Below are 14977 nucleotides of genomic sequence, written 5' to 3'. Positions count from 1 at the left end.
GTATTGGGATCTTATTGGTTCTGAGGACAGCATAACTACAGTGGTAGTATCATTGAAACAGTGAAAACAATGAAAAGAATATGATGAGAGAAAGACATAAAATGCTGCAGTGATGAAGTAGTTCTGTTCTGCCTACTCTTTGAACAGCTGGTTTCTACAGAAGGCATGAACAATCACCTTTTCCTGTTAACTGCCCAAGTCGCCCCCTCCATTCTGCCTTGGACCCATCAGAGAAGCCTGTCATTCAAGAAACAAGCACAATAGCCTTCTCCCCTGACCACAACCTTCCTGCACATGCATGCAGATATAGACAGATTATCATACTAGAACTAGAACATTTCCCCTGTAGACACTGGGAACACTACTTTTCCTATTACTATTTGAAGTCTTGTGCTCAGGACTACACCAAAATTTTGTCCTTAGGCAACAGCTGTCCACCTAACTAGATTCTACCACCTGATACACCAAGCAACGGAGAAGCAATTTAATATTCCAGTGGTCAATAACTGTGTACAGGTTTCCCAGATATCAGGGACTGAGCCCTCTTGTCTTGGTCCTTGGAGTGAAGGGGAGAATGTGACCCATCTCTTTTAAGCTTCTGGTGGGCAGCCAAAATAATGCTGTTCTGGATGACATTAAGTGTTTGAAAATGCTGTTTTAACTATTTCAAAACTTTTAGGATCATTTTAGAGTGTTTTTCTGCATTTTCAAAAGTGTATTTAAATGTGTTTTTAAAATGCTTTTATCTATGCGCAATTCTAATAAATCCTTATTTGTTCATTGCCTCGGGTGCTCTTGTTGGCTGAGAGGCAATACAGGAATATTTTGAATCAATAAAGTACACTATAAATTGCTTAATTAACACTTGAACAAGCAATGTATCTGAGTAATTCTGAATTACATCTGAGAAGAACCTAGTGCCCTGCAGATATATTAGACTACAGCTTTTCGCATCTCTGGACATCACAGCCCTTCCATTAGGAGTGGTGGTTGGTTCAACACACCTGGAGGGCCATAATGTTAGCAGGCATGGGCAAACTTTGGCCTTCCTCCAGGTGTTTTGGACTTCAACTCCCACAATTCCTAACAGTCGGTAGGTTGTTAGGAATTGTGGGAGTTGAAGTTCAAAATTGTGGGAGTTGAAGTTCAAAATGGAGGGTCCAAGTTTGCCCATGCCTATTAGAGGCAGCTACCCTAAAACATGAAGGTAAAAAAACAACAGAAGTTAAATGAAAGAAGTCTTTTACAATTGAGAGCAGTGATTTCTCGAGATAATAATCCGTATTTTCCACAAAGCCAGTTCAAATATCAGAATTTAGTTACAATTTTCTACCTGGAACTTTTTGACTAACAATACAGACAAAAGGCACAGGTATCGTTCTTCCCTAAGAGCTGCTGCTTGAGTTTTATTCGGCCCTTCCCTGCCGGAGTGAAACATGAGTAAACAAGATCATTACCTAGCAAAGAACACGCCCCGAAACTGTCTCACCGAAACGCTTACCTCTCGTATCATTCAAAGCCCTGCTTGAAATAGTCAGTCTCTTTACACTAACCCTCCAGTAAAGGTGAAAGCAAGGCAGCGTCACATGAAAGTCATAAAATATCAAAGTACATAGTGAATACTTCATGCACAAAGACAATAATAGTCAGTGGGGAGCATTTTGATGATTAAACACACAGTAGAACCATATGTTTCAAAGCTAAACAGCTCTTATTTTAAAAAATAGAATGTTGTAAATGCTCATTTTTTTACATTTACAGACGGTGTCTAGATGTTATATCACATGTTGTTGTCTCACAACAATGACACAGACTTGCAACAAGGAATTCCCTATGATACTTTAGATTTGGCAATCAACATCTACAAGTCAGCTTGGATGGCTAATCCACGTAAAGCCCGAGACACTTTTCTCAACTCAAAAGAGTAAATGACTCATGTTTCTTGCTCATTTTGACATCAAGCTGCAGTTTTACACGCTCCCACACTAATCCGTTCAAGTGTCCCACAATCTGCCTGGCCTCATTATCATGAATCAAATTTAAAACATGGCTTCAACAAACATGGCTTTGCAGATGGTTCAAATTAGTATTGCCACAAAAGATAACCACACTTCTGTCTCCAGTGTCTTTAAATAGCCACAAAACCCACAATTATTCAAGGTTCCAAAACAAATATGAAAACAACTTAACTTACCCATTCTTCCACATTGGGAGCCTCCTCGTAGCTTTTCGCATTATCCCACAGAATATTCGGTTTACCATAGTAATTTATTCTGCTTCGGGTTTTCACAGCAAAAAATATTATTATGGCAAGAGCTACGACAATCAGGAAGCCTAGCACAATGGCAATCGCCTAGGAAATAAACAAATACATTTGTTGATGTTGGATTGCATTTTAAAGCCTTCAAGAAAAAAAAGACTTAAATATCAGTTCTGCCCCTTTTGAATTCCAGTTTAGCAGCTACTGCTAGATAGCCAATACTAAAAACAATAGCCTATCTCTCAGGATTGTTCTATAACTTCACTTAGCACACTACTGATCAATTGTGAACAAAACAGACCAGCATTTCCATAAAGGTGGAAGTTTCCTCATATGCATCTAGCTATATAATCCATTACACTGACACACTCCCATTTCCAGAAGTTCAAGCTTCATCTAAGTTAAGACAGTAATAATGTTAAAAGGTGACATGACATGATGTGCTTTCCTAATTACAAGGGCCATTTTGTATAATCTTTGGTTCAATTAGCCATGAGGTTAAACAAGAGCCTTAAAAAGGCATCCTAGGGCCACTTCATCCCAAGACTGTAGGCATGCTCATTTGCCTGTGTTTGATGGGCAAAAGCCACAAATTATAATGAATGCATACTTCATATATATATAGATGCTTCGAGTTTTTTTTTTACTCAATTCAATTATATTTGGATTTTGTTGTTGTTTATTCATTCAGTTGCTTCTTACTCTTCATGACCTCATGGACCAGCCCAAGCCAGAGCTCCCCCAGCTCCTTCAAGGTCAAGCCAGTCACTTCAAGAATAACATCCATCCATCTTGCCTTTTTCCTTCCATTTCCCCCAGCATAATTGTCTTCTCTAAGCTTTCCTGTCTTCTCATTATGTGGCCAAAATACTTCATTTTTGCCTCTACTATCCTTCCCTCCAATGAGCAGTTGGGCTTTATTTCCCGGAGTATGGACTGGTTGGACCTTCTCGCAGTCCAAGGCACTCTCAGAACTTTCCTCCAACACCACAGTTCAAAAGCATCTAACTTCCTTCGTTCAGTCTTCCTTATGGTTCTGCTCTCACATCCAAAGATTTGGATTAGATTTCCAAATACCACTATAATCCTAAACATCTTTGAATGCCATTTTCCTGCTTCTTGGCAAGGGGTTGGACTGGATGGCCCATGAGGTCTCTTCCAACTCTATGATTCTATGATCTAACTACTATATGTCTCAAAAAGACACTTTTACTTGCTCAGCTCCAATTGTTTCACTCTTTCCCGAGTCTGTTTTTAATCTCAGATCACCATTCAGCCTCAAAAAAGGGCAATAGGGAAACACATAGAGCCATTTCTCCTGTTCTCCATATTCCCCTTTGCAGAAATCTCTCAAAAGCTTTTGGCAGAATTCTGCATCTATCCAAAAAATAACTGATGTTGCAGTCCTAGGCATTTGACACAGTTCTTACTGAACATAGTGAAACAGTTTGGCAAACATGTCTATGATCAATTATTTAGGGGGGAAATCCAATTTGAGTACAATTAAGTCACTCCTATTGTTATCAAAATATGCTTGCAACTACAGTAGAGTCTTGCTTATCCAACATAAACGGGCCGGCAGAACATTGGATAAGGAAAAATGTTGGATAATAATGATTTTACAAATTAAGCACCAAAACATTGTTTTACAACAAATCGACAGAAAAAGTAGTTCAATACACAATAACGTTATGTAATAACTACTGTATTTATGAATTTAGCAGCAAAACATTGCAATGTATTGAAACAGCTGTGGATCAGGAGGCAGACTGTATCAGATAATACAGAACGTTGTATGAGCGAAGGTTGGCTAAGCGGGACTCTATTTTATTTGGCATCTTCTTAATGTCTCCAGATGATTTTTACAAATCTTCTTGATGATCCACAGACCTAAAATGTTGATCATTAAAATTCAGGTTTGTCCCTTTCTACAAGAATGAGAATGGAAGCTTACTCAAAACAATTCTAATGTATCTAGAATTGGCGACTATTCGCATAATTGCTCAGGACAAATCAGAATGTCAACTGAAAGAACAGCTAAACAGATTGATGCATTTGTTGGCTCCAGCAGCTTGATAGGAAATATTTCAATATTTCAAGGAGAGTGTTAAAGAGAGTAGACAGATTTGTCCAACAATTTATAGGTGTAATCTGACTTGGATATGAAGTTGCCAACAAATACCAGGTGCTGTAGGCCATATATTTCAGAGGAAGAAACTGGCAAAGCCACCTTTAAGTATTCCTTGCCTTAGAAAACCCTATGAAAATTCATGGAGCTGCCATAAATCAACAGGCGACTTGAAGGCTGACTCAGGTAGATAGGTGTAGTACAGCCATATGTTGGAATTCTGATTTTACATAATTGTTTCTGTTCACTTTAAATCTGAGTTTCTACATCCATCATATGGAGTCATTAATCTGTTTCTAAAAATATAACTTAGGCAAATAAGATTCAAACATTTCCATCTTCATCATTTCAGGATGGGGAAAAATAACAATAATTACTCTATGGCATAAGCCAGCAAAGGGCAAACAAGCATTCAGAGACAGGAACAAACTCATTTGAATAATTAAAACCTAGGTTTTTACAATGCCTCTGATTCAGAATACAAATACTGCACATCATTTGCATTCATATTATTATTAGATTTACATACCTCCTGAGGCTCAACCACACAGTAGTGGTACAAGTACTGATTCACGAAGAGTCCGGTGTTTGTAGGTGAATAGAATTGGCTGCACAGCATATAAATCTGATTGTAGAACGCTGATCCTGAAGCTTGTGCAGTTGGGTTGACAGCCAATATATATACTATTGTAGCGATGAACACCAAGAACAGCAAGATGGCACTTCCTATTATCAGAAGGAGGTAATACCTCCTTGTCCTGGACATGTTTGTCCTGGTAACGCCACTTACGAAAACCACCAATCCAGCAATAAAACAAAAAGCGGACATTGCAAGTATGAAACCTTTCGCTGCTCGAGGATCAATATAATTTCCTCCAACGCCATATGCACCACCATAGCCACCATAGCCACCATAACCTCCAAAGCCACTGCCGCCACTGTAACCAACATAATTGCTTCCGAAACCTGTGCCTCCATAGCTGCCATAGCCATATCCTAGACCAGTTCCCATACCTCCATAGTAGTCCATATCCCAAGGCAATGTGGAGGCAACACAAGCAAAGATGCCAACACACATGACTATTATGAGAATTGACATGATCTTAATTATTCCTGGAGGGGAAGTCCATTTGTAGAAATGTTGCACTTCATCATCTGGGTAGTAGGAATATGCAGGCTGAGAGAACATTGGCTGAGAATTGAATTCACCACCATACGTGTTATTGCTTGGAGCATACTGTGAAGGTTTGCTACGAAAACATAAAGCAACAGTGCCTGTTAGGAACCATTAATCTTTCACAGACAATAAGAACCTGAAAAGTCAAGTTGGTTTAGCTAGATTCCTCATGCTCATGCATGTACACACGCATCAGTGTACTTTGTATGCTTCAGACTTCGTATGCACCTCAGGTGAAATTGTGAGTCCAGACCTCTGGAAACCTGAGCACATTTTTTTCACATATCATAGTATTAAATGTTTGGCATACTCAGTAAACAACTTGGCAGAAAGCATACATGTTTTAACATGAGAAGACCAGGTGGTGTAATGTTTTGACAGGATGCTAATCTTCACCAGTCATAACATAATATGCCCAAACAGTGAAGATTAGCAGCTCTGTCATTACACTGAGCAACAAGAACATCTTGATTTTAAGTAAGTTATTTCGAATTAAGTTTATCTGATTAAAACCAGAATTTGTTCCCATTTAGTAGACACAACTTCAAGGTTCAACATGCTAGAGTTAATATATTCACATATAACACTTTGCATTTCCATTCCAGCTGGCTTCTAGCACATAGTAAGCCATGCCTTAGACAGCCAAGTTGTTAAAAAGCTATTCTGTTTGAATGGATGATATTTTCTAAAATCTACTCATCATTGTTTATGACCACCCTAAGTCCCCCCTCGAGGGTGAGAAGGCCGGGGTATAAATATAGGAAATAAATAAAATAAATTATGACCAGATATAAATATTTACTATGGACTCTCTCACTAAGATTTCTACTTGCAGTGAACCGCAAATTCATACACCTGCTTGTTAAGCAAATTCATTTTCCCATTATTCAAATGGCTCATCTTCCCTCCTTCCATCATATTGTTTGCCTAAATCAGGTGGGCTAAGGTAGTGGTAAAACAGTTTGCAGGTGGGACAATTCAGTGTAAAAAACGGGAAAGCTTATTTACACCAGGAATAGGGAACCTGCAACCTTCCAGAGGCTGTTGGATTGTATATCCTATCAGCCCTACACAACATAGCCAATGATCAGAGATTATGTGAGTTGTTGTCCACCGTCATTTAGAGGGCCACAGATTCCTCACCTCAATTGATCAACATATCTCTCAAATCTTATAGACAAACCCATCATTACATACATAGAGCAAAATTTAATATGTATCCAGATCAGGTAGAATATCCCTAATTTGGAAATCTGAAATGCTCTAAAATCCAAAACTTTTTGCCACCAGTTATTAAGGGGCAGCTCCCTGTAACATGTCTCTTTGTTTGTTTAATGTGTTGTCAAAGGCTTTCGGAATCACTGGGTTGCTATGTGTTTTCTGGGCTGAATGGCCATGCTCCAGAAGCATTCTCTCCTGACATTTCGCCCACATATATGGCAGGCATTGAAGGATCTATTGGAAACTAGGCAAGTGAGGTTTATATATCTGTGAAATGTCCAGGGTTGGAGAAATAACTCTTGTCTGTTTGAGGCAAGAGTAAATGTTGCAATTGGACACCTTGATTAGCATTTAATGGCCTTGCAGCTTCAAAGCCTGGCTGTTTTCTGCCTGGGGGAATCCTTTGTTGGGAGGTGTTAGCTGATTCTGATTGTTTCTTGTCTGGAATTCTTGTCTGTTTGTTTGTTTGCAAGATGGAAGCAAGCAACTGGCAGGCTTGCTTCCATCTATATGTCTCCCCCAAATATCTATTTTTTAGGTCTCTTTTTTATCTGCTTTATTTCTATACCACATTTTTCAGCCCATAACATACCCTTAGCCTCTCTGATCCTCAGTCTCTTTTCAACCTCTGCTTTTCATGCACAACAGAAGTAATAAACAAACAAGATGCAAATCTGAAGAGAGACAGGAGAGTCTCTGAAATCGCAGGAGGTGTGGATCTGGAGCACTGAACACTGTGTTTGGATTCCCATCATTCCACAGATACTCCAAAATCCAAAAGACTTTGGTCCCAGTCATTTTGGATAAGGGCTATTCAATTTGTACTGTATACTTTTGCCTTCAGATAGTGCAGCAATTCAGAAAAAAAAGTATCCAGTGGAACAACAACTGTACCTACAGTTTACACAATTAATATTAGGAGCTGCCCGTGTTCATATCTTTAACCGTGTACACTACTTATCTGAAACTGCAAGAACAGAAAAATATATATTTACAATTCATCAGGTCGATAAGGCGGAGGACTTTCAAAAGGCCTGGAAGACATAGTGGAAGCTGTGGACTGCTTGGTTCTCAGATGTTATTCCTAAAATGAATAGAACATAAAGTCAGGCAATTCTAATAAGTTATCTTTATCATATTAGCTCAACTGAAGCAGTAACTTTTCTCAACTGGATTCATTGGCACAGTATTATAATTAAATTCAGTGGCACAATACAGAAAATCTTTTTAGACAGTAGAATGTAGAGAATGCAAAGGCAGAATTGCAGTTGTCTCCCCACATGTGCAGATCTGATTATTCACAGATTTGGTTCAAATGGAATCTCTCAAGAAATCTCTAGGTTATCCAGTGTGACCTTATGGTCAATTTCTCCAGTCATTCTGGAGGACCTAGATCTTTCAAGAAAAAAATATCTCTAGGACAGTGTTTCTCAAGCTTCCTAATGCTGCAACGCCTTAATATAGTTCCTCATGTTTTGGTGACCCCCAACCATAAAACTATTTTTGTTCCTGCTTCATAACTGTAATTTTGCTACTGTTGTGAACTTTAATGTAAATATCTGATATGCAGGATTTATTTTCATTCACTGGACCAAATAGGGCGCAAACACCCAATATGACGAAATTTGAATGCTGGTGGGGTTGGGGGGATGGATTTGGTCATTTGGGAGTTGTAGTTGCTGGGCTTTATAGTTAACCTACAAACAAAGAGTATTCTGAACTCCATCAACGATGGCATTGAACCAAATTTGGTACACAGAACTCCCATGACCAACAGAAAATACTGGAAGGGTTTGGCGGGCATTGACCTTGAGTTTTGGAGTTGTGGTTCACCTACATCCAGAGAGCACTGTGGACCCAAACAATGATAGATCTGGATCAAACTTGGCATGAATACTCAATATGCCCAAATGTGAAAACTGGTGGAGTTTGGGGAAAATAGACCTTGACATTTGGGAGTTGTAGTTGCTGGGATTTATGGTTCACCTACAATCAAAGAGCATTCTGAACCCCACCAAGGATAGAATTGGGCCAAATTTCCCACACGAAACCCCTATAACCAACACAAAATACTGTATTTTCTGATGGTCTTTGGTGACCCCCCCCCCCAGGAGTCCCAATCTCCTGGTTGAGAAACGCTGCTCTAGGAATCTCTAGGTCTTCCAATGTGGTTCTGTGGTCAGCTTCTTAATTACGAGTTCCCTTCTCCAGTGACTGGAAATTGATTTGTCCAATGTAGCCCAATCCAGAATTATAGAGATATGGTAACAGAAATGCCAAAGCAAGGAGACATAAGTACTTTACCTTAGTTTTTATTGGGGGGGGGGGGGGGACAGTCCCTTCTCTGAGTAAAGTGCCAAAATGCAAGAGCTTAATCTGTCCCAGGAGAAGCACTGATAGTCTCTACTTTATTTTGTTTGCTAATGTCTAATGGGGAAAATGGCAACAGTGGTCAAAAGCAACTGGCCCTCTTCCCTCTCTATCGAATGACCACTGACTTAATCATGGGTCAAATCAAAACCCATACTTTGGGCCCCTAGCCCTGCCCTCGACTAAAACATGAGGTCAACCTACACATGAGTATATATGGCAATTTATGCATCCTAAAGAAATGCATTCTGGTATAAGAAGCAGTGGAGCAGGGAGGCAACTACTATCACAGTGCTGAGTCTAATGCTGGCATGGGCAAACTTTGGCCCTCCGGGTGTTTGGGACTTCAACTCCCACAATCCCTAACAGTCTACAAGCTGTTAGGAAACATGGGAGTTGAAGTTGAAAACACCTGGAGGGGTGAAGTTGCCTCAAGCCTGGTCTAATAGCACAAAGGCAAGCAGCTGGAAAAGAGGGATTTTCACTATGAAGCAATCTGCACTAAGGCTTCCCATACTCCTTAAAGCAGGCATGGGCAAACTTGGGCCCTCCAGGTGTTTTCAACTTCAACTCCCACAGTTCCTAACTGTTGGAATTGTGGGAGTTGAAGTCCAAAACACCTGGAGGGCCCAAGTTTGCCCATGCCTGCTTTAAAGGCTGTTGAGGGTAGGAAACATGGACAGAGCCTATAGGCAATTACTCTGAGAGTACACAGCTCAAAGCAAAAGAAAGCTGCTCCTTAAACTATTGCGAAACCACCGCAAATGGGTTCTTGAAGGTGTAAGCACCTGCCGGATGAAGCAGTGCTATCTAATCAAGACATACCATATACTTTGTCAATCTATCAAGGTAACCTTTTTGATATATCAATATTTAGCCTGAGGTCAATATTTCAAGTTGATACAAAAACATATATAGATTATCACATTCTTACATAGCGCCTTGAAGACTAACATGAGGGCAGAAAGTTTTGGAAATCATGTTTTCTTGGGCCCTTCCGCACCGCCATATAACCCAGAATACCAAGGCAGAAAATCCCACAAGATCTGCTTTGAACTGGGTTATCTGAGGCCCCTTCCACATCGCTGTATAAAATCAACATTTAACTAGATTATATGGCAGTGTGGACTCAGTTCAAAGCAGATACTGTGGATTTTCTACCTTGATATTCTGGTTTATATGGCTGTCTGGAAGGGCCCTGAGTACACACTGCCATATATTCCAGTTCAAAGCAGACAATGCAGGATTTTATTCAGCTGTGTGGAAGGGGCTTTTATTCATTTGGGGGGGGGGGGGGGACACATTAGGGCCCTTCCACACCACCCTATATCCCAGAATATCAAGGCAGAAAATCCCACATGATCTGAGTGTAGACTCAGATAACCCATTTCAAAACAGATATTGTGGGATTTTCTGACTTGACATTTTGCGATATAGGGCTGTGTAGAAGGGCCCTTAGTTATATAGTTGCGTGGAAGGTGTGACAAGGTATCAAATACATAGTTATAAGCACAGGAACGAAGGAGAGGTAAACATGGGGCCCTTCCACACAGCCCTATATCCCAGAATATCAAGGCAGAAAATCCCACAATATCTACTTTGAACCGAGTTATCAGAGTCCACACTCAGGTAATGTGGGATTTTCTGCCTTGATATTCTGGGATATAGGGCTGTGTGGAAGGGCAGATAATGCCCAGTTTACTGGAATAACTGGAATATATGACAGTAATACACTGTCATATATTCCAGTTCAAAGCAGATAATGCCATGATGGGCACCTGAAGCCACATTCAAAACATTTTCCATTGGTAACACATGTTTACACCATCCCCCCTCTTTCTAACCACTGTGGCCAGGAGAAACTCAACTTCGGAAAGAAACCTGAAGGCTACGATTTGAAGGATCGCTCAGTTATTGAATAGAGAATAACCAAGGCGTCCTGGGAGATGTTTAGTCCTCCAAACTAAACTTTTGCAATATTTAAAGTTTCTTAGAGAAGGAAACACAGGTTCCCTTTCTTCCCAAGTTGTACCACGAAGCTAAACAACAAATGCCACAGAAGCCAGAAGTTGGAGATAACAAGAAAAGCCTGAAAGAACTGGTTCCAAAGCTCTAGTCCAAGCATAGGCCAACTTAGGCCCTCCAGGTGTTTTGGACTTCAACTCCCACCATTCCTAACAGCCGGTAGGCTGTTAGGAATTGTGGGAGTTGAAGTCCAAAACACCTGGAGGGCCCAAGTTGGCCTATGCTTGGACTAGAGCTTTGGGAGCGGATGAGCGGACTTACCTGTGCTGCTGCTGCTGCTGCGGCGGGCTCTTCTCCTTCCCTGAATGGCCCCCTCCTTCCTTGCTTCCTTCCTCCTCCTTCGCCCGCATCCCGGGCAGGAGGCAGGCGCGCGCCACGCCCGGAGCCACACAGAGCATGCGCAGTCGGCCGCATACCTGAGCCCTGGGAGGGGCGGCAGAGTGGGGCCCAACCTTCGGCTTCACCCCTTTTCTCTCTCTCTCTTCCCTCCATCCTTTGCCCCAAGGCGCACAGAGAGTCACTCTTGGGAAAACAAAACCACGCAAGGAAGAAAAAGAAAAGGGGACCAAAAGTTGTGGGAAACTCTTCCTTGGCCACCACTGTGACCTGTTAACCTGAAACTCCCCGGCTTGCAGGTTGTTCCTGCCCAAGAGAGAGGAAGGAGACGGAGAGATGGCTTTGGAAAGGAAAGAAGCGGGGTTCCCAAAGAGGAGGTTTCTTCCCTGCTCTCTCCCCTCGTAGTTTCGACCACTATACAGCATTGTTGGTTAATCTGTACCAGGCAAAAGCAAACTAGTGCCCTCCAGGTGTTTTGGACTTCAGCTTCTACCATTCCTAACAGCCACCGGCCCTTTCCTTTCCCCCCTCAGCCACTATTGGCGTTGAACTGGGTTATTATTTTGCTGTCTTGTATTTTAGGGCATGGCATCATGTTAGCCGCTCCGAGTCCCCTTTGGGGAAATGGTGGCGGGGTATAAATAAAGATTATTATTATTATTGACACAAAAGCACAGTATGTCACAGCAAACGAGATCTATATGCTGGATTTCGTATCACAAAATCACAAGTCAAACACTTCCCAAGTGTCTAGGACTGCTTTTCATCATTTCCATGATCCCTCTGTCTACAATCTTACAAAAAACAAACCTTGGCTATCAAACGTCTCAGAGATATCACAAAATTTCACATCTGCTGTACATGGATGACCTGAAGCTGTATGGGAAAACTGAAACTGAAATCCAGTCTCTGACTAACACTGTCCAAATCTTTAGCATAGATATCAACATGGGGTTTGGCTTGGACAAATGTTCGACAGTGGCACTGAAGAAGGGAAAAGATTATTATTATTATTATTATTATTATTATTATTATTTTACTGGCACAAAACACAGTATGTCACAGCAAACAAGATCTATATGCTGGATTTCATGACACAAAATCCCAAGTCGAACGCTTCCCAAGCGTCTAGGACTGTGTGATGTATTTTCGAGTGATGCGGCCAGATCCAAGTAAGGTGGCCTTTTGCAGTTGACAGATCGTGATTTTGTCAATGTTTATTGTTTAGAAATTTGGGCTGAGATCTTCTGGCACGGCACCCAGTGTGCCGATGACCACTGGGACCACCTGTACTGGTTTATGCCAAAGCCTTTCCAGTTCGATTTTGAGGTCTTGATAGCGGCTGAGTTTTACCTGTTGTTTTTCCTCAATGCGTCTGTCACCTGGTATGGCGACATCAATAATCCAAACTTTTTTCTTTTCCAGAATCATGATGTCTGGTGTATTGTGTTCCAAAACATTGTCCGTCTGGATTCGAAAGTCCCACAGTATTTTTGAGTGTTCATTTTCTACTACCTTTGCAGGTTTATGATCCCACCAGTTCTTTACTATTGACAGGTGGTACTTGTGACATAAGTTCCAGTGAATCATTTGGGCCACAGTCTGAGTTGTGTCTTTGTTTCTAGTCCGTCTGTGCAATTTTCTTGCAACAGCTGAGGATATGATGCATCGTTTCATGAGCTTACTTGCATAGTCTGCATTTTGGATCATCAGCTGATTTTTTAAATCCTGGATTTAATTTCATTTGTTCTGATGGCTTGCTCTTGGGCTGCAATTTATTATTATTATTATTATTATTATTATTATTATTATTATTATTTGAAACACAACAAGATGAGTCCACAGCAGACACTCTGCTGGGTGTTAGATTGGATTGGATTATTATTATTATTATATCTGAGTCCACACTGCCATATCATATAATAATATATTAATATTTTATAATAATTTTATTAATAGTAGTAGTATTAGTATTATATCGGAGTCCACACTGCCATATAATTCAGTTCAATGTGTATTTTATACAGCTGTGTGGAAGGGGCCTCAGATCACCCAGTTCAAAGCAGACCTTGTGGGATTTGCTGCCTTGGTATTCTGGATTATATGGCTGTGTGGAAGGGCCCAGAGAAACTATGACCCCAATACTTTCTGCCCTCATGTTAGTCTTCAAGGTGCTATGTAAGAACTTCAAGGTGCTATGTAAGAATGTGATAATCTACATAGGTTTTTGTATCAACTTGAAACGTCGACCTGAGGCTTAATATTGATATATTGAAAAGATTACCTTGAGAGATTGGAAAAGTGTATGGTATGTCTTGTTTAGATAGAGCTGCTTCATCCGCCTTCAAGAATTCATTTGTCCTGGTTTTGCAATCGTTTAAGGAGCAGGTTCCTTTTGCTTTGAGATGTCTGCTCTCAGAGTAATTGCCTATAGGCGCTGTCCTTATTTCCTATCCTCAACAGCCTTTAAGGCAGGCACGGGCAAACTTGGGCCCTCCAGGTGTTTTGGACTCCAGCTCCCACAATTAGGAATTGTGGGAGTTGAATTCCTAAACACCTGGAAGGCCCAAGTTGGCCTGTTCTACACTGTGGGATTGATGCACTTTGACTCCTACTTTAACTGCCATGGCTCAAAGCCATGGAATTACAGCAGTTGTCGCTTTAGAAATCCTTGAGCCTCTTCCTCTGCCCAGGAGCACTGGTGCTTCTCAGCAAACAACAAATGCCAGGATTCCATAGGATTGAGCCATGGCAGGCCAAGTGGTGTCAAACTGCATTCATCCTATAATGTAGATGTTTCCTAGGCTGACTGAGGATGCATTACTTTGGGATCAAGAGTGGGGTCACTCTTTCTTCAAAACTTCTTAAGCCCCATTTATTGTGGATTGAAATTGCATTATATGGCTAGTACTGACTTACACAGTGCAGTTCAGTGCAGACCCACAGCTTCTCCCTCCAGGCGACCCTTTTCATTGGAATTGGGAGAAGCCTTTTCCAGCGATCTGAAGTCCAATAATCTTTTGATTTTAACAGCCCTAGCACCACTTAAAAGCTAAAGGTTTCCCCTTAACCAGTCTAGTTGTGTCCAACTCTTGGAGATGGTGCTCATCTCAACTTCTAAGCCAAAGAGCCAGCATTGTCCGTAGAGGCCTCCAAAGTCATGTGGCTGGCATGACAGCACAGAGCAAAGTTACCTTCCTGCCGGAGTGGTACCTTTTGGTCAGCAAGTTCAGCAGCTCAGAAAGTGGAGGATGACAAGGAAAAATGCTAGCAGTGACATTTTAAAAAAGTAACTTCATTTTTCTTGGGGTTGCTGTGAGTTTTCTGGGCTGTATGGCTATGTTCCAGAAGCATTCTCTCCTGATGTTTCACCACATCTATGGAAGACATCCTCAGAGGTTGTGAGGTCTGTTGGAAACTAGGCAAGTGGAGTTTATAAATCTGTGGAATGTCCAGGGTG

At 41.1% G+C, this 14977-nt stretch overlaps 1 protein-coding gene across 1 annotated transcript in view; it reads right to left on the bottom strand.

The window, feature by feature from the left end:
• Nucleotides 1-11562, bottom strand: part of OCLN (occludin) — a 38896-nt gene extending 27334 nt beyond the window's left edge. Inside the window, exons 1-4 of the mRNA XM_060761699.2 lie at nucleotides 11443-11562; nucleotides 7782-7870; nucleotides 4918-5638; nucleotides 2195-2353 (exon numbers count right to left, since the gene is read on the bottom strand). Of these exons, the coding sequence (XP_060617682.2) occupies nucleotides 2195-2353; nucleotides 4918-5638; nucleotides 7782-7831 (930 nt within the window). The 5' untranslated portion in view covers nucleotides 7832-7870; nucleotides 11443-11562. The remainder of the gene's footprint in view (nucleotides 1-2194; nucleotides 2354-4917; nucleotides 5639-7781; nucleotides 7871-11442) is intronic.
• Between the last annotated feature and the right edge of the window lie 3415 nt (nucleotides 11563-14977).

Source organism: Anolis sagrei, chromosome 2 (assembly GCF_037176765.1).
Source record: "Anolis sagrei isolate rAnoSag1 chromosome 2, rAnoSag1.mat, whole genome shotgun sequence".
In the NCBI taxonomy this organism is placed as follows: domain Eukaryota; kingdom Metazoa; phylum Chordata; class Lepidosauria; order Squamata; family Dactyloidae; genus Anolis; species Anolis sagrei.
The sequence above is the reverse complement of the archived record's forward strand: the minus strand, read 5'-3'. Positions and strand labels throughout refer to the sequence as shown.